Genomic DNA, 22,605 nt, shown 5'->3' with positions numbered 1-22,605 from the left:
TCTTAATTCCCCAAACCTCCCCTCCCCAAACCTTCCTTCCCCAAACCTCCCCGCACAGCGAGCCAGCTTCCCCCGCCGTGCCCCCCTCCCCCCCGAGGCCCGCACCCCCCCCTCCGCCTTCCCGCGGGCGCCCCCCGCCGCCCTCCCGGCCCCGCTCACCTCGTCAGGAGCCGGGGGCGGCCATGGCTGCTCCGGGCGGGGAGGGGGGAGGGAGCGCGGCGCTGCCCAGGCCCCGAGGCACCGGCGGCGGCCCCCGGCTGCCTGCGGCGCTCGGCGGGGCCGGGGCTGGGCGGGGCCGGACGTGAGCGCACTTCCGCGGGGCGCCGCCATGGCCGGTGAGTGGCTCCGCCATGGCCCCGGCCCCGTGTGGGGGCTGCTCGCCTCAGCCCCCGGGCGGCTGCAGGGCACCGGAGGGCAGCGGGGGGGAGCGAGGGGTGGAGGGGTGGAGGGGGGAACGGGGCAGGGGTCTGGTGCTTCCTGCTATACGCGAATAAAATGTCTGTCTCTTCCTTCCCGGCTTGCTGGCGTGTTGTTTTCACTGAGGGGTGTGGGGTTGAGGAAAGTGCCTCTCTGGTGTCACTGGGAGAAGCGAGTGACAGCAGTGTCTTGTCGTGTGTGGACACTTAATATGTGCGGCAGCCTTCAAATGGCCCTGCGAATACAGTAGGAGCAGTTAATGAACTGCAAGAGCTGGGCGTGCAGCCCCCTTCCTTGGTGGGACAGGGGGGTTGATGCCTGTGAACAGAGTAGTTGTGTGGTGCATCTCAAATGTAGACACAACTGCATCAAGTACTGGTGTGTATGTCTCAAAATCTGGGCTTTGTGGTCCGTGATAAAGCACCCACTGTCTTCAGTGGGACCAAAATTTCTCCCTTACACTTTGAGATCATGTATAGGCATACTGAATTAAGTCAGGTGTTCATGGCAGGAACCTTGCATGCATGTAGTCGTCATTACTGTGACTTTTTTTGTCATACCTTGAGTTAATACTTGACTTAAGAAAATGAGCTTATAATATGTTGACAGATGACCACTACAGCGATCAGTACTACAAAACCATTACTGTACATGTTACAACATCACATCTCAGAACACAGTTACATTTTTTAAATAGTATGGTTATCTTGTAACAAAACTGGTAGGTAAGGAATTAGATTTCATGACTGAAGTTATGTTAGCTATAGTTCAATATATATAAATTCCATTTTACTTTGTATTTAGCAATAAAGCAAGGAAAACATTTATACATGCACCTGCAGGGCAGCACACTGATTTGTTTCTGTATGTTTTAAATGGCTTGAATCTTTTTTTTTTTTCTCATGTAGCAAAGAGTCCTGCTGACGGTACCCCAAGAAGACCTGTTTTATCTGTCAGTGCAAGAAAAATTAAAGATAATGCAGCAGACTGGCATAATTTAATGATGAAATGGGAGAGACTGAATGATAATGGATTTACTACTGCAAACAAAATAGTCAACATGAAGATTAGTGAGCAGTAAGTATGCTAATACCATACACTAGTAAAGACAGCATAAGGATTGCCTTCATTGAGAAACTAATCTGTTTTCTTCAGAAGAAAGATTTTTTGTAGACTGGGGAAAGAACAAGTCAGAGTGGATTAGCCAGCTCTTAGATCAAACTCAGCCGTTGCACTTTTTGGTTACGTAAACTGTTTATATTCAAATAAGATGTAAATGCTTCATAAAGATTAAAATAATCTCGCAATGTAGTGGTATTTGCAAGAAATAGAAAATGTTTATTATACATAGTCAAGCATAAGGACTATATAAAATATTTACGTAATGTACAAAGTTAGAGTCTAATCCTACAAATTGATGGCCACACAGAAATTTGCAAGAGAGATGCAAGAGAGCTCTCTTGTATGTTTACACTCATGCCAATATTACCAAATATCACTAAAGCAAGAGTTCACCAGATTTTAAGGAAGAACCAGTGATTTACATAGACAAAAAAAAAGCTATAACAGTGATGATTTAAAAATAAAAACAAAACAAAACAAAAAAAAGTAACTTTAGTAAAGCTATGTCTTTGTGCGGTGATGACAAATCTATAAGCAGGGTTCTGAGAAGAAGCTTCTGAAGAGTCCTGACAGTTGAACAGGGTTTGTTTGACAGGGTTCTGACAGACAAGCTCAAGAGTTCTGCTGAAATGGTGTCAGATGTTGCTTTCTCTTTCTAGCAACTCCATCTCTGTCAAAGTTTACAGCTTCTATGGGGGAAGGTCAGCAAAACAAGAGATACATACCTGCAAACTAGCTGCTCATGGTTCGCATTAAATGTCTTAACTTAAACTGTCAGTGAAAGTGACTTTGTGGTGAGGTACCAGCTTGCCAGCTGGGCTAGCTGAAGCCTTCACAAACATTCCTCCTTGTCTATTATGAGAGGATGGATAACTTCCAACACAGGGGCAAGGTACAGTGGGGAGAGGTGTTGTCTTAACATTTGCAACTGTTTTTTTGAGCACATGCTGTAAAGTAGAATAATTATATGTTCCTCTGAAGATTATGATACCAGCCTCAATTGCTCACATGGCTAGCTGTGTCATTTACTATTTTATGTTGGAATTCTCCTGAACAGCCTGTGAGAGATTTTGTGTGATCAGACCACATGGATTTTAAGTCTGCACAGGATGAGTACACCTGTATGCAGTTGCTCACCCTGCCTTATGTTTCTATTTTAGATTTCAAGATAATAAACTGGAGATAGCATGTGATAACAGTGCTACAGAATCTGAAGAGCCATCTCCAAAATACAATGAAGAATTGGACAAATGCTGTGCAGAACTACTAGAGACCTTAAAGCATATGGTAATATTCATTTTTCAGTCTTAGTATGAATCAGTTCCAAGTGTTTTCAATTATGACATAAGAAAATGACCTCAAATATTGTTGTAACAGAAACTTTGGGATTTTTATTCATAATTCTTTGGCTTCAGACCTGAATGATTATAAATCCAGTGCACTCCATTTATTTGCTTGATAAAGTTATTTTTACATCTGCCTTCTGCTTATAATTCTACTCCTCCCTTATAATGTGATTTATAATGAGATCTGAAAGCAAGTCATACAAAAGTCCATTCTAAAACTGCACCTGGTGTCTTCTTTCTCATCCTGAATATTCCCTCTGTTTAGAAGAAAGCAAACAACTTAAAGCACACAGTGGTGTTTTGTCTACCGTGATATCCAGTGCAGCTATCTTTGATCAGACAATGCAATTACATTTTTAGTCTGCCTACCTGCATTTTCTGTGCAGAACTCTTTCTTTACGGAGTAGAGTAAGATAATTACTATGCAACCCACCTTCTTTGTGGATAAATTGTCAGGAATTAATGTCACCTTTCATTTTGACAGAAAATTAAAGGAATTTCTTTGCCCCATACCAAAATGTAAAATTTTTAGTAAAAATGGCTTTTATAGCCTTTAGCCATTGTGGAGACCCATTAAAAAGACAATAGGTATGCTTTTTGTACAGACAGGATACCAGAACAGTATTTAGAATAAGCAGGAATGCAGCTAGATTTTCCTAAGATTTTGATCCGTGGGAAAAAGCAACACTAATTTGGGGTTTTCCTTTTTTTTTTTTTCCCTTGAGATAGTTTGTATTCAGATGAGCAAGGGTGATGCAGCTTTTTATTACTCTTGAGTAACAGGAGTCTAAGCAGCCTGTGCTATATTGGATATTAAGCATAGCTAGTACAGACACTTTATTTTTCATTTCTTTTGACCCTGGTAAGCTGGTAAGCTTACAGATTTACAGAAATATCTGTATCTTAGCTTCTTGACTGAAAGATAGTGAATGTGAGTTCAATTTTGTTATAAATATCAGTCCCCGTAGGTAACGGACAAAGGTGGACATGAAAGAGGTGAACAGGATGACCTGTTTTTCACAGCAAGCTGTTCAATCAGCCTAGATATATTGCTAGTCATAGCTTGAACTGCTTTTCACACCTACAGCTGATCTTCTGAAATCAGATTTAAGTCACATTGACATGGTAATGTAAAAAAGCATGTGTTTATAGGGCTTGTGCCAAACTTGTTCATAGACAGTCTGATGTTTTTTCACAGTTCTAATTTATAGGAAAAATCCAAAGAGATATAAAAAAATGAGAGGGAGCTTTAACATATTTCTGCATGGGGGTAAAGCAAAAGAATTATGCAAAGTCAGAATCACTAATTCATATCTGGAGTGTTTGAAATTTTAGGTTATCTCATATTAAATTTGTATATAAATTCCAGCTTTGATTCCCATCTGGAGTTAAAAAAAGAATTAGAAATGTTAAGACTAAGTCAATTCGTCAGAAAGAGTATTTAAAGAGATGTTCAAGTTTATAGTAGCCTAATGTTCCTGGGATGTTCATTAGCATTACACATTCATCATTTTCAGACAAAAATACAGCTGAAAATGGAAAAGCTCTCTTCGACTACTAAAGCAATCTGTGACTTGGAAACATTCCACCACAGAGCTGGGAATTGCACAGCACCCCTATTTCACACGTGGCCCACACCGTACTTCTGTAAGTAAAATATTGATCATCTTAGATAAATGCATTGTGTTGTTGATGTCATCTAATTTAGAATTGAAAAATAAACCCTTTTATCTGGATGTCTTCCCTTGGAGAGAGGGAGTGTGAATCAGTCTCCTTTATAATTGACTAATCAATAAACACATGAGTGCACCACTTGGCTTAGGATTACTGCTGATGACTGCTTGTATGAATTGCCAAGCATTGTCTGACATGCAACAACTACAGCATAAAACTAAGCTTGTCAGCAGCTTGCAATGTCCAAGCTGCAACAGCCACATCCTTTGTAGAGGGGGACATATTTGCAGCTTGGTAGTGTTAAGCTGTAGGCTACAGAATGACTTGTTACTTGACACTGAAATGGAATCCTTGAATGCAGAGAACAAGATACACCTCAGTTAATTCTCAGGCAGTCAAAGAGAGAGAGCTCTGATCACAGTGTCAGTCAAGACAAGTATGGAAATGTTCAGTTACTGTTAATATCAGTCCTTTTTACATTCACTAAAAGGTACTGCCTCCCAACTGCTATTGCTGCAGTTCTAAAAAATTCAAGAGGAGCCTAACTGCATGCAAACCAGCTGGCTTCTCTGTGAAGTCATGACAGTTATGCCTTTGTGAAGCCCTGCTTCTTACTTCATTACCACAAACTATCAGAAATCTTACATATTAGTTTCTGTCAGCTTAAAAGGGTAAGAATGACAAAGACAACTGCTGTCAAAACACTCATTGTGACTGAATCATTTAGTGATGCTCTCTACTCTGTGAATGACTAAATCCTCTTGAAAGTAGTGGTAGCTCAGGCTAAGCTGGAAACAAAGATCAGTCACTCTTGAAAATTATTTTGTGAGGTTATTTTTTAGAAAGTCAAACAATTAAAGAGATAATTATATAAAAGTATTTAAAACCCCCTACCGATATTGCTAACATAACTAGTAAAAATACTAGTTTTTACATTGTGCACTTCAGGTTTTGTCTGTTGTTTTGTTTTACCATTATTCTTCACTACTGGTATCACTTATTGGTGATCATGTGTTGGTAAAGGGCCTGACAGCAAGTGAGGACATAAAATCATAGAACCACTCAGTGACTCTAAAATTTGAAGCTTGTATTGCAAGATAGCACTGCAAAATTTTACGATCAAATTTCAGTTATTTAAAGGAAAAGATGTAGTAACTGCTAGTTTTACAATGGGTCCTGAGAACCAATACCACTGCTTACTCTAGAATTAAAATGCAATTCATAACAAAATCACAGGTGTTTAAAAGTATAGCCAAAAACTGAAAACTGAGGAAAATGTTTAGCATTTTATATTTAAGAATACAAACATCATAGAAACCAAGATGTATAAATATGGGGAACAGTTTTTGTAAAGGTAGAGTTCTTTTAATGATCAACATAGTACAGGTGTAGTTCAACATTTAGGGAACTGCTGATTTGTTATGGTCACTGTGCTTGGTTTTTCAATCCATTTCAGATGAGGTTTCTCTGAAGCTCTCTGAAATGTACAAGAAGGAACTACAACTCAAGAAAACAATTGTAGAAGAAATTGCTCATTCTGCTGACCAGGATCTGATGATGGTCTATTTATCATCATGGTTATACCAGCCTTATATAGACAACAGCAGCAAACTACTGCTTGAAGCCATGCTGCTGGAAACAGGACACAGGCCGTGCTAGAACTTCAAATGTTGCTTGCCTTGCTTCTAATGATGCTTACGTGAAACTGAAATGGCAAATTTGCAGGGCTCACCAAGTAAGTTGAATTTTTGTAAAACTTATTAAAAACATTTTTCTGTTTGTATTTATTACTTCATCTCAGCTGATACTCTTTTCTGCATGGGACAACTTGGTTTTGGCTGCTTTACCAAGTGTAATTACAGAGCCTGCATAGGAGACTGTATAAAGGCTAAGTTCTCTAATCAGAGAGAGATGAGCACTCCTTCGTGGTCTGAGATTGGGAATTAATGCACATAGACACCTAGAACAAATAATTTCACTACTTTCAAAGTCCTGACAGTCTAAACTACCTACATTGTTGCTCTCACCATAGAAATTCAGTGCTTGTTGATCTCGTGTTTTTTTCCATGACTTAATAGGGCCAGCACTCTTGTACTTAGTTTATAAAAGGGGGAAGGGAAAAGAGAGCACAAAAGGCAGGATCTAAAAGTCAATCTAAAAGGATCCACATTATTTGTTATGTGGTCCTGAAAAGCTGTTGTAGACGGTAGTGTAAATTCTGGTTTGGTTTTGATTATAGTGCGATATACTCTTGAAGAGTGATCCAAGCCTGAACTAATACATTTGGAAGATTTAGTACAACTTGCTATTGCGCAGCTATAGACATTGTCTTTTTTGATTCATTGCAACTTTTCATGAAAGGCTCTGTTGGATAAAAGCCAGCCCTGCTTCAGTTATGTCCTTAGACCATATTGTTTGCTTCCTGTCATAGAGCTCAGTGAGCTTTTCCTTGGGTTACTGTTTCTGATGGTTTAAAGGTTTAAAGATTTCTGATGGTTTTGGTTTAAAGGCACGTCCTTTTTGCATTTTTGGTTAGAAATTTACATAACAAGATTGTTAGTTCAATTTTTTGCTTTTCTTTTTCATGCTGCTTTTTGGTTTTCTTAGAAAAGAGAGTAGAGAGTATGTTTAGGAGGAAGTTAATGAAAAAGATAAATGCTGAAAGGAATTCAATACCCATGTTTGCTTTCACTCCTAAAGGTATAATCGCTGTAGCGTACCATTATGTCAGACCTGGATAGCATGGAAAAGTTGCTACGCTTGCCAACAGTTATTAAAGGCTTGGTTCTTTTTGCAAATTAGGACTTTTCCCAAAAGCGTATTGCAACTTGCAAACTCTGCAGCTGTTCAATCATTTTTTTAAGCTAAATCCTTAATATCTAGTGAATTTAGGCCTTTCTACTTAATTATGATTAATAATGCAAATTCCTCCCACTTAGTGATTGCCTATATGGCCTGCTACTATATGAAATGTTGCTTTCCAATTCCAGTCTTCCATTTCACTCAATTGCTGTAGCATTCCTTAGTGCTGTTGAACCACTGCTGTGCCCTGACAGATGTTTACCCTTGATTTCTCCCTGAAACAACTATTTTAAACTAAAAATAACATGAAGTGCACGCTGCTATGTAATGCCCACAATGGCTGTGGTTTGACGTTATAAAAACCTAATTAACAGTGACAGATTCTGGAACAGATTTCTGGTAGGAAACGTATGGTCACTTTTGCTTAACTAGTTCCAAGCTGAAACCTCATAGGCTTGGGTAAGGGAGATGCATGAATTGCCTGCAATAACCGAATAGACATATGTGAATTGGAAAAGTTTTCTTTTGCGTGTTGCTCTGTTCAATAAAGGTTGTTTCTGACAGCTTAATAGTGTTCTATTCTAAGCCAGAATTTCTAGTGTGTAAAAAAAAATTAAAAAAAAAAATCTGTTGTAGCTCAAGAATACCATCAATTATGAACAGCTTTGCTAGTTTTTATTATTGCTCCTTGCAAGCATTCCGTGTGGTTTAACAGCCACCTTAATTTATCTGAGTAGGGCTAGACCCTTGTCACTATGGAAACACGTTCATACTTGAGAAGTATTTTGCAAGGAGGCAAGGTTGGTTCACTTACAGAATTGCTCTTTTAAGATGAGAGTAGGTATATTGTATTTCCCAGCATGTACAAATCAGTAGGAAAGGAAGAACTGAAGTGAGTTTTCATTTTCTGCACAGCTGCAAATGGTGGTTTGTTCTTGTTTCTTAGAAGAAACAAGCTCTTCAGGAAGGAATCCCTTTGTGCATTGACTGCTATAGGGCAGAAGATTACTGCAAAATTGTTATTGCAGGGATGTTTTGTCATAGTTCTAAAAATTTCATTATTACATTTGGAGCCCTCAGATGTAGTTTAGATAGACAGTATGAAAGAGGGTATAAAGAATTGCTCACTGCAATCTAAGACTTGGAAAGACCAGCACAACCCTACTTTGTATGGTATCTTCATTTGTAAAGTAATTACCTCTGGCCATTACCACCTCCTAAAAGAGAAAACACAACTACAACAACAAATTAACAAAAAATAACCAAAACCCAACAAAAACTCCTTAAACCCAAGAACCAGACAGGTACTCACTAAAATAATGACATCTTTCACATCCATTAATAAAATGCAGTGTCCTGCCTAATCGTAAATCAACATTCAACTCAGGCAAATAACAAAAAAAAAAGTATTAAAGGAATATTACAGAGCAGATTGTTTCATCTCTAAATTGTCCCTCTCATTTGGATTCAATTTTAGTATAAATTTACTCAGTAACTATCAATATTTAAGAACAATTACCTGCATGCAGGTATTTTTAGCTGATCTGTCCAATTATCTCAGTATTCTCATTTGTATTTAGCACTGAGGCAACACACACATTTTAAAGGTATGTTAGCAGTTTTCAGTAACATTCACAAGAGCACATGAACAAAATAAAAATGCTGGTCATTTAGGACTGATCTTTTTTACCTGATGAGCTTTTTGAGAGTTAGTGCCTTGGACAAGACTATCAGCAGCAGCTAGAAATGCCCACAAGAATATCATCCAAGCAATAAATGCCATTTTATTACTACACACAATAGCAGTAAGTAATAAATAATTTGGTAGCTTTTCTCTCTGCATGGAGAAACAGGGATTACAGTCAAGGTTACATTTTTATTATGATTAAACAGTACAGGGCAGTGTAGAATTACTAGGAAGGCCAAAGCTTAGAACTGATGAGATGCTTCATCTGGAGGGAAAAAAAAAATAATAGAAATTAACAACTAAGAGACTATCAGGCACTAAAGTTAAAGAAAAGAAATTGGTATTGCATTAAGGAAATTCACATTAGTAGTTATGCACCTTCCTATTTCTGTCCAAGTAACAGCAACTGTTGAAGGCATGGCTGAACATTAGGCAAGAACACTTGAATATATTTCCAACAGTTCAGTACAAATTAATTCTTGTTTGAGGCTATTTTTGTCTCTAAGCAGTGGATGCTTAGCCTAGTGTTATTTAAATGAAGATCAGTTAGGCTGTCACATTGTTCTCAGAATGCACAAGTGTGGATTGTCTTTGAAACTACCCATTTTTACAGACAGATTTATGTAGACCCTGTCTAGATGCTAATGAATATTCAAGCTAGCTTTAAGAAAGTGCAAAACAGCACTGTTCTGTATTCTCAACAGCACAAAAAATGCATATTTTTAATATAGTTTTTATTTTACCCATGTACAGCTTGCCAGTACATAGCACATCGCTGCCAAAAAGCAGTACAATTTACTGCATTTAGATGGCTAGAGAGAAGAGGAATTATGTAACAAAAGGGAATAGTGCAACAGTTTTAGGATTGACAGATTTCCACTTTCCGCCCACCCCCCAACATATAGAGCAAATAGAACGGTGTTAATTCTAGAACTTTTGGTTGCAATGGTTTTAGATTTATATAAACATAAGTTATAAAAATTATAGGGCATAGAAACCGTTTACAAATAAGTTAAATTTCAATTATCTCAGTATTCACATTAGAAAAATATACATTTTTATATAGACAGTCTTTTCCAGAAGAAAGCATGTACAGTATTCTAATTTATGGCTCCAATTCGCTTTGTGAAAGCAGAACATTTTCACTTTGGCCATCTGCTTCCATTGCCAGTAGTGCTTCCACAGTTTCCAAAGGTATCCCATCAGGTGTGCGGATGTGCATTGTAGTACCATTAGAATCAGTTACAATGACAATGCCTTCTGCCTGAGACAAAACAGCAGTATCTGGATGAGACAAAATAAGCCCATCTGAAGTCTGAATAAAAATCTGTTCATGTCCCTGAGTCAAAAAATCATGGCTCTCCTCAGTAATCTCAAAAGCTACAGTTTCATCTACAGTAATTGTATTCTCCAGCTCATGTTGTTCCCCTGTCCCACAAGAAAATTCACCCATGTTTTTAAAAGAGCAGTCCTGGTTCACGTGAGCAGACAGGGATACTTCCTGGACAGGATTCTGGTGCGACTCGGTCTGAGCCTGGTGTGGATGGCTTATTGGCACGTTTGTTGAAAACACTTTTTCAAGTTCCTGCATTTCCTCAGTCGTATCTGCATTGTGAAGTTGCTCAGAACGTCCTTTAACAGCAAAAACATGGTTTTCTTCTTGCAGTGTCTGATATTTTTGATTGAGACCATTTTCTTCCCTCATTGGCAAGTTAGCTGTCTGAATGCCCACTGCGTGCTCTGACACAGAGTTGCAGAGTTGAGGAGCTGACAGTCCACCTGCTGTATTCTCACTCACAAAGTGTGCTTGAACTAATTCTGCTGAGCCGTCTGCTTCAACAGGCAATACGACTTCAGTATGCAGCAGAGACGCATCACCTGCAGTATCTGGTCCCTGTGTGTCTACGGGTTGGGAATACTCTATCCTCATTTTCACAGCCTGAGAGAAGGAACCTGAATTTTCAGCACTGATTCTAACTTCGGAACCTACAAGCAAATTCTGTTCCTCCACTGGTAATATGCTTCCAGTTGTGCAGCAAGTGATATGTTTACCTTCTGAAAGCAGGATTTCTCCATTTAATGGATTAAAACCTGAAAAGTCGAAAGAAATATCATTTTGTTGGGCAATCTAGTACTGCATGTCCAAAAAGTTATTTTTTCAGCTATAACTTCGGAGGAAAAGCTAGACTGCTTCCCTCCTTTCCTCCCCTAAATTAGCAAGCCTGAAGCCTTTTTGAAAAGTTTCAAAGCACTTCCCAATGAGAAGGCCGGTATAAAAACACTTAAAGTACTTTTTGGATAGTAAAATAATATTGCGTATTTCAGTAACAAAGGACCTTACAACAGAAGCAGCATTTTTCTGTTAATTCCCAAAACAACCTGAGCTGGAAGTTAAACTGTTCCCCCCCCCCACACCCCCTACCTGGCACACAGCCAGTAACATTAAGAGAGAAGGAATATTCCAGGCACAAGGTTGTCAGTTGCTCATCCTCAATTACCATTACTAAACTGACAGAAGCTTTTAAACTTTGTAAAAATTCTCTTGGTAAATCAAGCTCATCCTGGATTTAGGGAAGTCAAATTACTACATATCTAATGAGCTGTGCTAGCAGCCCCAGGCCAGAAAGGGTATAACACTAGAAATTTAGTGTGTTTTACCAGTTACATGACCTGGACTAAGAGTTCTCATAAGCCTAGCAGGTAGTTGAACGGTATCTGCTAAGCAGTAGTAGCTTGAGCCATCAATTTTTATTGAAGATCAAGAGGAACAAAAGAGTTTTTTTTTCTGTTGTCGTTATGAAAGATACCACTGCACCACAAAGGAGGCCTAACAGCTCAGAAAGGACTATTTTAACTTTCTGTACTGTAGACTAGCAAAAGCCCTACTAGCACGTACAAGTGAAACAATAAAACAACAACCTCATAGGCCAGAAGAAAACCGTAAGATAACAAGAAATAAGCATTGTCATGCAGAGAGCCTTCCAGAGAAACAAAGATAAACTGGGGGAAGGATAGAGGACAACACAAAAACAAAAAAAAAAGCAACCACTGACAAAGACATGCAAAGGGCAAAAGAAAAGCAGCTTACAGCAACATCAAAAAAAGATGTGTACAAAGCAAGAGGATGGAAGTGCTATATACTTTACTTGAGATAGGTAAGGGCTGGAATCTTTCACAACAGTAATCACAATGCCTCTGAATAATGCAACACTTCGAAATGAAAGACCAGTGCAGTTTTGCGAGATTACAGGTGGAGACCCATCTCTGTTTCCTCTCTAATCCACTCACCCTGAGGAGCAGGGGGAAATAAAGATGGAAGAAAAAGAAAGACAGCCCAAAGACTGTTGTGCAAAATGGTGTCTCAATTCCAGCCTTTAGCTCCCCCATCTCCCCTGGGGTACAGGACAGCCTGCACCAGCTCTCCCCCTCCCCCAGGATCCACAAAGCTCTGATGATTCCACTCTTGCAGTCTGCTGGGGCAAGGAGGAAAGACATACACGCTGCTTCCTCTTCCTCTACTCTACCCCTGCTGCCACAGAGGCCGTGCACTATCTCCGCTCTAAGGAACAGCGCGGACAGGAAGCGTTCAGGAAACGCGCAGCAGAGGACAGTACTAATCTCTCAATACTGCAGTGAGGACTTTGCAGTTAAAAACCTGCTTTTGAAGAAGCCGGGAAGCAAGCTGAGAAATGAAACCTTAAGACAAAAACCACAGTAGCTTGAAGAACAAAGATTCGCTCAGCTCCTCCATGAACAGAACAGAATTGGAAAATGGGAAGAGGTTACCATCTTTTTCAAAGAGTGTACATAAATTCCCACTCTTTTCTTTCACTTCATCTTGACTGGCATAAGCATTATTCACATTCTCCATTACGTCTTCTAACTTGGTCCTTTTGGCTGATGGCAACAGTTCCTCCCCTGAGCTCTGTCAATACAAGACATAATTAACTGGCTGCCACCACAACAGCTAACAATATTGGAAAAGAACACAAACTAACTGTGGGCACTTCACGGCAGTGAAGTGATGCTCTCCTTGAAAACAAGATTTTGCACTGAAAGCAGGACTTCCTAGGAGGTAAGGATTTAAACACAGCTCTCACACTTAGTCAAAATACCACTGATAGTTTTTGATATTTGGTTGAAACAATCTGCCCTGGCTTCGGTATCAAAGTTTTTCCTCTGAGCCTTTGTGATTAGCTGTATGGCATGATACCTGCTATAAACTCTCTCTCCAACATCAGTAATGGGCTGTGAACAACTTGTCCAGCATTGTTTGGTTAAAGAAGAACAGATCAGCTCAAATCTAAGCACGGGCAGAAAATGGAAGAGTGCCAGTCTTATTTATCCTCCAACAGAAACAACTCTAAATTAAATAAAAATAGAACAGTTGAGGGGAAGGACTGTAGAGATGGGACTTTCAGGAAAAGGAAACAGACCACACTCCCTGCTCCAGCTGCCAGCAGACCAAGTGTGGGGAACTGACTTAATAGAAAGAAAGGAGCTGTTTTTGTGCACCCCTGCCAACCACCCATTAGCACTGCAACCGCTTCTCCAACACCTGAGCCTGCTGTGGGTTAGCTTTTTTTACTTAACCAGAAGTCACATAATACTAGTATGATTTAGAAATAAAATATTTATCTATTTCAAAAAGCTTTAATATGTTCTGGTTTCATTTTTAGTTCTCACAAAAGCATTCCATACCTCAGCTAACCGTTTTTGTCCCAGTATCTCCACCGGCACTTGCTCTCTAACCATTTTAATTATACGTTGTGAGCAAGAGTCTACGCCTTGCACCTTTTGTTCTCCAGTGAGTATTTCTGTAATTCCCAGTGATTCAGCAACCTTTCAAGACAGTTACAGGAAAAAGAGTGAAAGTTAGCCTCTCCAGTCTGAACACAAAAATACTGAAATACTGATTCATTTTCTTAAAGCTAAACCAGAAGTACACAGAGTTCCAATCTGAAAACCAGTCATTACAGCTTAAAGAATTATTTAGACTCTGATGTTTTCTGCTAGCTTCCATATTAATGGAACATGACCTTCTTTTGAAGGTGAACATTAACGGGCAAACTCAAAAGAATTAGGAGTACAGTGGTTATATATAGAATCCAGAAACAGTTACTAAGAGCAGGATTTAATAAAGAAGATTGTAGGGGTCTTCATGACTTAAAAAACATGCAAGTCTTGCTATTTAAAAGTATCTGTCAGTAGCTAAAGATTATATATTTTTTCCAAATCCCATTCTTGTGCTTCATCCTTATGTAGGTATGCTACTATACACTCCACACTTATTTTTTCCTTAAAAGAGCATAACCCTATATTAAGAAGGCACATTAAAACTGAAAAGAAGCAAGAAACAGATTCAAATTTGGGACTGCTGGTATCGACAGCATCCCTTTACTCAATGCAACTTCATTTCTCCAAAACGGAAACAACTGGTCTGCTACAAAATAGTTAGATGAGCAGGCAGTAATTCTAGGAAGTTTTTCCAATACATACAGTGAACGCCATGATTTATTCCAAAAAATATTAAGCACTACTAACAGCCCATACAGGAGTTCATTGTTAACCTGGATTTCTATACAAACCAAAATTTTATCTCTACCTTCCCTATTTTAAGTTTTCAAGTATGCTCTCCTCTCACTGTAGTCGCAAGTTCAGGGCAGATGTACCCGTATGAGCACATCATTTAGAAATTTTATTGGACATAATATGCTAAACAGAAGGGAAAACCAAGAACATGTTATGTGTAAAGATCTGTTTTATTCCAATCAAGAGGAATATATACCAAATTAAGGATAAACAGATCCATATTAATACACACACACACAAAAATCAACAATGAATCTGAAGAGTTACTGAAATAATGGTTTGCAATTTTATCAATGTATTCATTACCTTTTGAATTTGTTAGTATGACTGAACTGCACAGCAGCATTCCATTTGTCCTCATTCTGCAATGAAACCACTTACCCCTTTAAATCAAGGCCACTCAATTTAAACATAGCCCTTTTCCCTCCTAATCAAATATCACAATGTACTTTTAATGCTAAACAGACTTTGCAGTAACGTACAGCTTCATGCTACCCTACCCTAGATAGGCAGACAAATACCAGAAATCAGTACTGTTAGAACTGTTTTTAATTTTTCAGTTTCTAGTTTTATACATTGCTATACATTAGAACTGTAGGTTTGTTATGGATTTACTTCTTTTCTTTGCTTGCTTATTGTACTTTTTGCAATACCATTTTTGCTTATCAAAAAAATATGCCTTGTTCAGGTAACTTTACCAGGATAACAAAACTTATCAGGCAAAATATAAAAAAATCTAAAAAGCATCTAAAATAGACAAAGAGCAGAAATAGCACAGTTCCAAGTAGAGTGTTTTATTACCTTAGCATCTTTTATTTCAACAGGCTGCTGGCAACTCAGCAAATCAGAATTACTGAGGTGATCATAAGCCATTTTCTTCACCATATTATGCAACTCTTCAAATTCCCTATACACATCTGGGAAGTAAGCTTTGGCTGGATACCCTTTTTCAACCTAGAAATAAAAGAAGAAAGGTTTTGTTTCCACCCTATATATTTTAAATAAGATGAAATGAAAATCTATTGTTTTGTTCAACATTTAAAAATACTAGCAGTCAAGTTAAAAGACTACAGAATCTTCAAAAACGCCACTGAACCGGAGAGCAAATATCTTCTATCAGGAGACCCATCAGCAAGAGACCTGTGTAAAACTGAACTGTGACCTCTGTAAAACCGTAGGTGTCTAGAACATCTATATTCTGCACAATGCTAACTAAGGAAATTCAGATACCTCTCTAAAGGAATCTTTTAATGTATATTAATGGAGGTTGCTCTAAAATAATTGAACATTTTTACATTAAAAAGATAAAATAACCTCACCTTCATCAACAGGAATTCATAGACTGTAACAAGCTTTGTAAGACGTGGGAGAGCCAGCTCCATCAAGTCTTCATTATCACACTGTTGTATTAGCTGTGAAAAGCCATAATGAGTTTATTAGAGCAAAGTAGCCTCCAGAGGTTAATGCATCCCACATTCAGAACATAAAATATTGCTACTCTTCTGCAAGGTACATAAAGGTATCCTACATCAGGGTGACTTTTTTTTCCTATTTTAAATAGACAACACATGGCACATTGTCAGTCCTATAAGCAATTGCTGTTAAAAATGCAAGCTAGGAACAAGTTTGCCTTTGGAGACAGGGGGTGGGGGGCACACATAGACATACTTTAAGTTTTAGCAGCTTTAAGAATAAAGGCAAATAGAACAACAGAAGAGAAGTTAAACACCAGGAGATAAACTAAAAATACCTCAAAGCTGTTACTACACATGTTTACAGACAACACTCAGTCCCACAAGCGTTGCAAACTCAGAAAAAGAGCAACATTAGCAGATTCAGGAGCCATTAAAGATCTTCAACAACACATAGGAAACAAACAGAAAATCATATTAGGTGCACAGATTTTAATCCTCATTCTATCCTCTCCCAAGTGCTTTTTTGTGTGTATGTTAAAATGTTGCTTCAGTTCAGTTTATTTCGGTTGTGTTGTAGTAGATGCACAATAGTAGCTAGTAACTTTTCTTCTCCAGAAGAAAAGCGAGAATATATCTACATGTCGAAAGGCCCTTTCCACACAGAATTCCCATTTTCCCTTTGTCCAGCATTCTGATGGAAGTAATTTTTCCCTAAAAACCAACGTAATACTTTCTTCTTAGAAAATGTCTTAGGCTTTCATCTTTTCAGTAAACAAGAACATCAACTATCAATCTTTTTGAAAATAAATCCTTGAAGTAATCCAAACAGTAAAAAAAGGTGGGGGAGGAGATACTTATGAAGTAATTACAGAAGAGAACCATACCTCTTTTAACCTAGCTTTTCTTCTGAATACATTGTGTTCTGTTGACACACTACTAAGTGACTTTGAAGGGGACTGACCAGGTCTGCTCAGCCTTCCAGGGCACCTAGATCTTCCACCCATCCTTGGTCGACCGCGTCTCTTCGGTCGTCTGGGTCTTCCAGGTCCTTTTGGTTTTACGGGTCCCCGGAGTCCTGAACTGCTTTCATTTTGTTGTTCTTCCATCAGCTGCCTGCCTTCTCCAGAGTTACAATTCTTAATTAAAAGAAAAATAAAAGTATTTACTCACCACTTGAAGCAGTGTTTTAAGGAAGGCAACATTTTACAATGAATTCTTCATCTACACAAAAAACAAATAGTACATTAAACAAATGCAAGGTTGGATACAAGCCTAACTGCAAAGAAAGTTGCAGAAGAAATTCAACACGTTAGTAAGACTGCTACCTCAGCAATGTACATATGCTTTTATTCATAAAGTTAGTCTTTTTGATCCACAAATTACCATACAAAATACAGAGATCAGGGGAATATAGTTAGAGTTGTTTATGCCTGTTAAATATGCTTAGTATTTTTGAAGTAAAATATTGCCTCTGTGAATAGAGAGGTTATAGAAGTGAACCTTAATTAGCAGTAAAACACGCCCAAAAAAAATTGTTTCTCATTGCAACCATGTGAAAGCATAGAGATTTTATGAAATATAAGAACTTTGGGCAGCCACTGGCCCAATAACTAAAGTGAAAATATATTTCCCAATCTCCAATATAGCTAAGTAGCTTCTGTTATAAGAGCACAAGGCAAACCTCAAAGTACATTTTCTATTTTTAAATTATCACAGCGATCTCAGAGCAAAGCAATTTTTACTGATTAAAGTACTGATTTCTTACTAAAGATGTCGTCTTCACTTCCAAGCTAGAATTTCTAAGAATGTCCCAGTGTTCTTTTAAGAGGCTTGAACAACAGTTCAAGCTTATTTTCTTTATCAATACCTTTTCACCTTAATGTTCAGTAGCTTCCTACTACTCTAATAAGTAGGAAAGCTATAAAAATGCTAAAATGACACCAGTTCTAACCCATGCATTAAGTTACTATATTAGTTCTAAACACAAGACTAGGTTGAACATGGGGGTCTCGTATGCCTTCCTCTATCTTTCAACATACCAGTTTTAGTAATCCTGTTATTCTTTCTGGGAAATATTTACCTGGCCGAAAATTATAAAGAAATCAACGAGTTACAGCACAAATTTGTAGAATCAGTATTTGTTAGTTAAAGATAACTGGTACGATAGCAATCTAGCAGTCAGTAATAGTATTGAGATTGTCCACGTTTGGCTTTTTTGTTGTTTGCTTGTTTCTGAGTGTTTTATTTATTTACTTAAAGAATTCCTCTCATCCTGGGTAAAATGAGTGCTGCACAAGGCAATAAATATATAATTATACAGGCAGCAGACGTCAGTATTCTGTGCTTCTGTCTTTTTCTAAAGATGACAGAAAAGCACAGAGGATGAGATGTTTTGCTTGCTGTGTTGGCACCTTGACCTGAAGTTTTCACGTTTCTAAGAAGAGCTTCCGTTCTAAGTAAAAATACAACATTGCTACAGCTAAAAAGGGTATTGTTTCTTAGGCAACAACTGTATCAGCTCTTGCTGCGAGATATTGGTCAGAGAAGAGAGAACTGTACTTTGAAGGGAAACTTTACTTTAAATTGACCAGCTTAAGACATCACAGAAAAATGCAGCTGAAGTTGCTTCCAAGCCAGAAAGTCAAGTTTCAAAGTGTTCAGTCTGCAGGGATGAACTGCAGCCTCGCTTCAAAACTCACTTAAGCCTCACTTTCAAAACCTGGTGTAGGAAAAGCTGTGGTCCACTGTCCAATTCCAAATGAGTTTTACCACAAAAAAGATGCTTCAGTAACAGAAATTGATAAAGCAGATGATGTCTTGCTGTCTGTCATGCAAAAGGCTATATATAACTGAACAACATAGCATTCTTATATGGAGAAAAGAAGGCTATTTATGCAGACCAATTTTTTTCAATCTGTAAACTGCATGTCAGAAAGCCAGTGATAAAGGAATGCTCAGTGAACATTTTACATTCCTGTGCAAGAATACTATTCCTGACACATTTAAAAAAAAGTCAGGTTTTTGTCTCTTGCAAACACCTTAATGGGAAATGTGTTTAATTTAGCATATCAGTGGATAATTCTGAGCAGCACAAGACTTGCATGTTTTACCCATGAGCACTACTGAATTCACATGTATTTAGATCCCTACCTTCAGTCTCTTCAAAAACACTCATATCACTGTCAACAGAAACTCAGATGAATGAGTACAGTATGCAGCTATTAAAACTGCCCTTCTATTTTCTACAAAACTGACAGCTGTAACACACTTTACCTGTCCTCCAGCCTGTGAACCAACAGTTTCTTCCAAATTGGTAGGTAGTGCATTTTCATTATTAAAAGTGCCAGCAATTGAATCCAAATGTGCTGGACTCATCATTTCCTCTCCTGTTCCACAGGGATTGTCCACAAATATACTTCCATTAGGCTTATTTAAAGGTATTTTTTGAGGTGCAGGCTCCAGCTGTCCATGACTTGGATTAAGTTTATAATGTCTTGCTAATCCTCCTTTTCCTATATAGGATTTTTCACATGTCTGACATTTAAACATTTTGGGTTTCAGGTTATAATTTGAAGAATTAAATAATGCATCCTTTCCCTTCACCTTTCCTTCTTCATCATCTTCTATGCTCAGTTCAGAGTAGTCATCAGAATCAGACTGATGACCATCAGCCAAATCTTCCATCTTAATGAATTTAAAATCTTTAGCCTTGTATTTTGGAGGGCGTGAAATCCGTCCAGAACGAGTTTTCACTTTCAAAGATTTTCTCAGCTTGTCTTTTTGTTTTTTTTCAAGACATGGTGTCAGGGTATTTGTTGAGCTGGCTGCAACCATGGTAATATTTGAAGACCTTGTAGCTGATGCTGTGGCACGTGCTTTTTTCTGCCCATTTAGCATCTTACTTGTAGCAGTCTTGTTTACAGACACTGATCCACGAGACGGTAAGGGTTTCTGCACAAGCAATTGAATTGGAGACTCGGAAGAACTATGTAGGAAAATCTGCTGCTGCTCCTGTTCAGTTCCCATAACAGGCTGTATTCTAATTATTTGAGGATTAATAACGCCAAGTCCAGGTATGTTAGAATTTCTACCAACTGACTGACTCAGTGTTATAGTTTTGGGCTGGATTGGTGCCAATGATGGCATTGGCCTTTCAGTTTCTTTCATCTGTCCTGGCTGAACTTGCACACAAATGGCCTCCAGCTGCTTTTGTGGAAAAAAAAAAAAAGAGTTTAGGTCACACGAATAGAGTATTAATTAAATAAAACCAATATTTATCGATATGATTCATACATGCCCTTAGAGCAAGGCACAAAGAAACGAGTGCACACTGTTAGTTTTTGATTTCAGTGCATCAAAGCAGTGATTTAATGTCAAGGAGCAGATTCCCTTCCTTCAAGCTATGTGCTTTCCTGCATGTTCGCCGGTGTAACTGCTGTTCAGCTAAAGCACGTGAAGTTTGCTCGTGGGTGACATTACAGCTTCGTTTCCTGCAAGCAGGCCTGTTCTGGAATAGCAGTCAATGGCATCCCGTAGGCAGGTTCATAACCTTCAACAAACCAAAGGCAGAAGAGCTCCAGCCTGTTAAATGGCACAGGCCACACACCCGATGCAGGACATGCAAGTGCTCTGTTCAGGAGAACTTTGAGACCATGAGCAGTAACGCGTGCTTCCTCTTAACCATCTCCTTCCTATTCTCTCCCCCTCTCCCAAATTTCCACCTGAGCTCAAAACCAACCACTCGACAACCTCAAACACCGCCTGGGAGCCCAAGTTCTGCCACCTTCTTCAAGAAGGGCACTCACAAGCCACCTGTGCTTCACCTCCGAGCCGCCCGGGCTGCTTTCAGCACACCGAAACCCCGGTGGTAGCAGCTCCAAACCCCACTGCGCTACACCCAGGTGAGAGCAGGAAGAAAATACACAAATTAAAGAAACACTAACAGCCGAGGTCGCCCCCAAAAGGCACCCCCGGTTCCCCGGTTACCTCGTGCGGGAGGAGCGGGGCGGCGGGCCCGGCCGGGCCGTGCTGCAGGGCCACGCTCCGCAGCTGCAGGGCGGCGGCGGGCTCGGCGTCCCGGGGAGCCCCGGGGGGAAGCGGGGCTCTGTGCCGCTCCTGGGCCCTGCTGACTTGCTCGATGACCCGCCGCAGCTCCTCGGCGGCCAGGCGGCCCGGAGGGGGAGGAGGCTCCGCCGCGCTCGGCTGAGGGCTCCCGGAGGCGGCCCCCGGTGGCTCCGGGCTCAGCCCCGCGCCCTCCGCCCGCAGGTAAAGGACGGCGCCGGCGGCTTCCAAGCTCCGCTCCAGCCACTCCCCGCCCTCCTCCTCCTCTTCCTCCTCGCCGAGGGGAGCCCCGCAGGTGGCGGCCGCCCCGGGGGGCTCCCCCTCAGCAGGAGTAGGAGGGGGCGGTGGCGCCTCCGTGCCCCCCTCCTCGGGAGCCGCCATCTTGGCAGGCAGCGGGCGGGAGCCGCATCGGCCGCCCTCCCCCGGGCAGCGCTCGGAGGAGGAGGAGGCGGCTCCTGCCCTTCATCCCGCCGCCGCGGCCCTGCGGGAAGACGAAGGACGGCGGCCTTGGCCGTGAGGGAAGGGGAGGGAGGGAAAAAAAGTGAAATCCGCTGGCCCGAACGGGGATCGAACCCGCGACCTTGGCGTTATTAGCACCACGCTCTAACCAACTGAGCTAACCGGCCGGCTGGTGGCGTTTCGCTGCCCGTGAGCTATAGATGTATACTAGCCCGGCGCATTGCTTCATCCAAAGAAAGCAACGAGAGGTGAAAAGCAGAGAAAATGCAGAGTTCACTGCACTCGAAAGCACAGGAGACACGGAGAGACCGTGAGCGTCTAACGGAGCCTCCCACCCTGCTCAGGTGCAGCAACCGTGTTAGTGGGGGCAACGTGCCTTCCCTCTAACCCAATGAGCTCACACTCCCAGGAGGCTTCTAGGGTGTAATTCCAGTTGCATTGAATTAAACAACGTATTTATGGCGTATTTTTTAAAACATTTAATCCTCCGGATGCTTAATGCACTGCTAATATCTCAGTTTGCATGGACAACTGGTTCACCTTCTGCCAATATTTTGCTTTTTATTATATATGCATTTAAAAGCTTTCTTCTTAGCTTTAAAGCTTACGTTAAAATACAAATATAATGTACAATACATGCTGGAGGATTAATGGTTATAATTACCAATCATGTTATCAATAGAGAACACACCAAAAAAAAACCAACAGAGTGCAAAAGAGCATGTTAGAATTTAATATTGCATGTTAGAATAGTAACTTGTGGATGTTTAACACAACAAAATAGTTGTAAGAAGTGTTTTGTAAAACAGCTCCTAAGCTGTTGCAACAAGTGATTTACTGTTTGAGGTCGGTCTAACTTTTAGAAATGTTACATGAAAGTGGAAACGTAAGGCTCTGTGATTCTGTGTTGTCTACAGAAAAATTCACATAATGCATAGGAAACACTGAAAATCGCAGTCTGTGCTGTTTTGGGGCCGTTTTATCCCTGGCCGCTGACGGATTCCCTCAGCCCCAGCGAGAGGACCCCTGC

At 40.1% G+C, this 22,605-nt stretch overlaps 3 protein-coding genes across 7 annotated transcripts in view; 1 reads left to right on the top strand and 2 right to left on the bottom strand.

Moving 5' to 3' along the window:
* The window catches only part of TECPR2 (tectonin beta-propeller repeat containing 2), a 46,140-nt gene extending 45,844 nt beyond the window's left edge, over positions 1 to 296 (bottom strand). For 2 of the 4 annotated variants that reach the window (XM_083840167.1, XM_083840169.1), the window contains exon 1: positions 160 to 288. The gene's annotated coding sequence lies outside the window, so the exon portion shown is untranslated. Of the gene's footprint in view, positions 1 to 159 lie in introns of all 4 variants that reach the window. The other 2 variants (XM_083840170.1, XM_083840168.1) reach the window with 2 other exon arrangements.
* On the top strand, positions 202 to 7,927 carry CINP (cyclin dependent kinase 2 interacting protein). Its single transcript, XM_083840204.1, has 5 exons — positions 202 to 335; positions 1,326 to 1,494; positions 2,700 to 2,826; positions 4,403 to 4,532; positions 6,016 to 7,927. The coding sequence occupies exons 1-5, from the start codon at positions 329 to 331 to the stop codon at positions 6,216 to 6,218; spliced, it is 636 nt and encodes a 211-aa protein (XP_083696330.1). The 5' UTR covers positions 202 to 328; the 3' UTR covers positions 6,219 to 7,927.
* Positions 7,428 to 22,009, bottom strand: ZNF839 (zinc finger protein 839). 2 transcript variants are annotated; one of them, XM_083840172.1, is made up of 8 exons: positions 21,042 to 22,009; positions 19,329 to 20,258; positions 16,940 to 17,191; positions 15,960 to 16,052; positions 15,442 to 15,594; positions 13,750 to 13,890; positions 12,835 to 12,973; positions 7,428 to 11,139 (listed from the first exon to the last, which is right to left on the bottom strand). In XM_083840172.1, the coding sequence occupies exons 1-8, from the start codon at positions 21,495 to 21,497 to the stop codon at positions 10,154 to 10,156; spliced, it is 3,150 nt and encodes a 1,049-aa protein (XP_083696298.1). In that variant the 5' UTR covers positions 21,498 to 22,009; the 3' UTR covers positions 7,428 to 10,153. The 2 variants fall into 2 exon arrangements, with proteins under 2 accessions (XP_083696298.1, XP_083696297.1); XM_083840171.1 differs by having other exon boundaries at positions 19,329 to 20,261; positions 21,042 to 22,003.
* Between the last annotated feature and the right edge of the window lie 596 nt (positions 22,010 to 22,605).

Source organism: Anser anser (assembly GCF_964211835.1).
Source record: "Anser anser genome assembly, chromosome: 5".
Taxonomy (NCBI): Eukaryota; Metazoa; Chordata; class Aves; order Anseriformes; family Anatidae; genus Anser; species Anser anser.
Note: the sequence above shows the minus strand (reverse complement) of the source record. Positions and strands in the feature narration are given on the sequence as shown.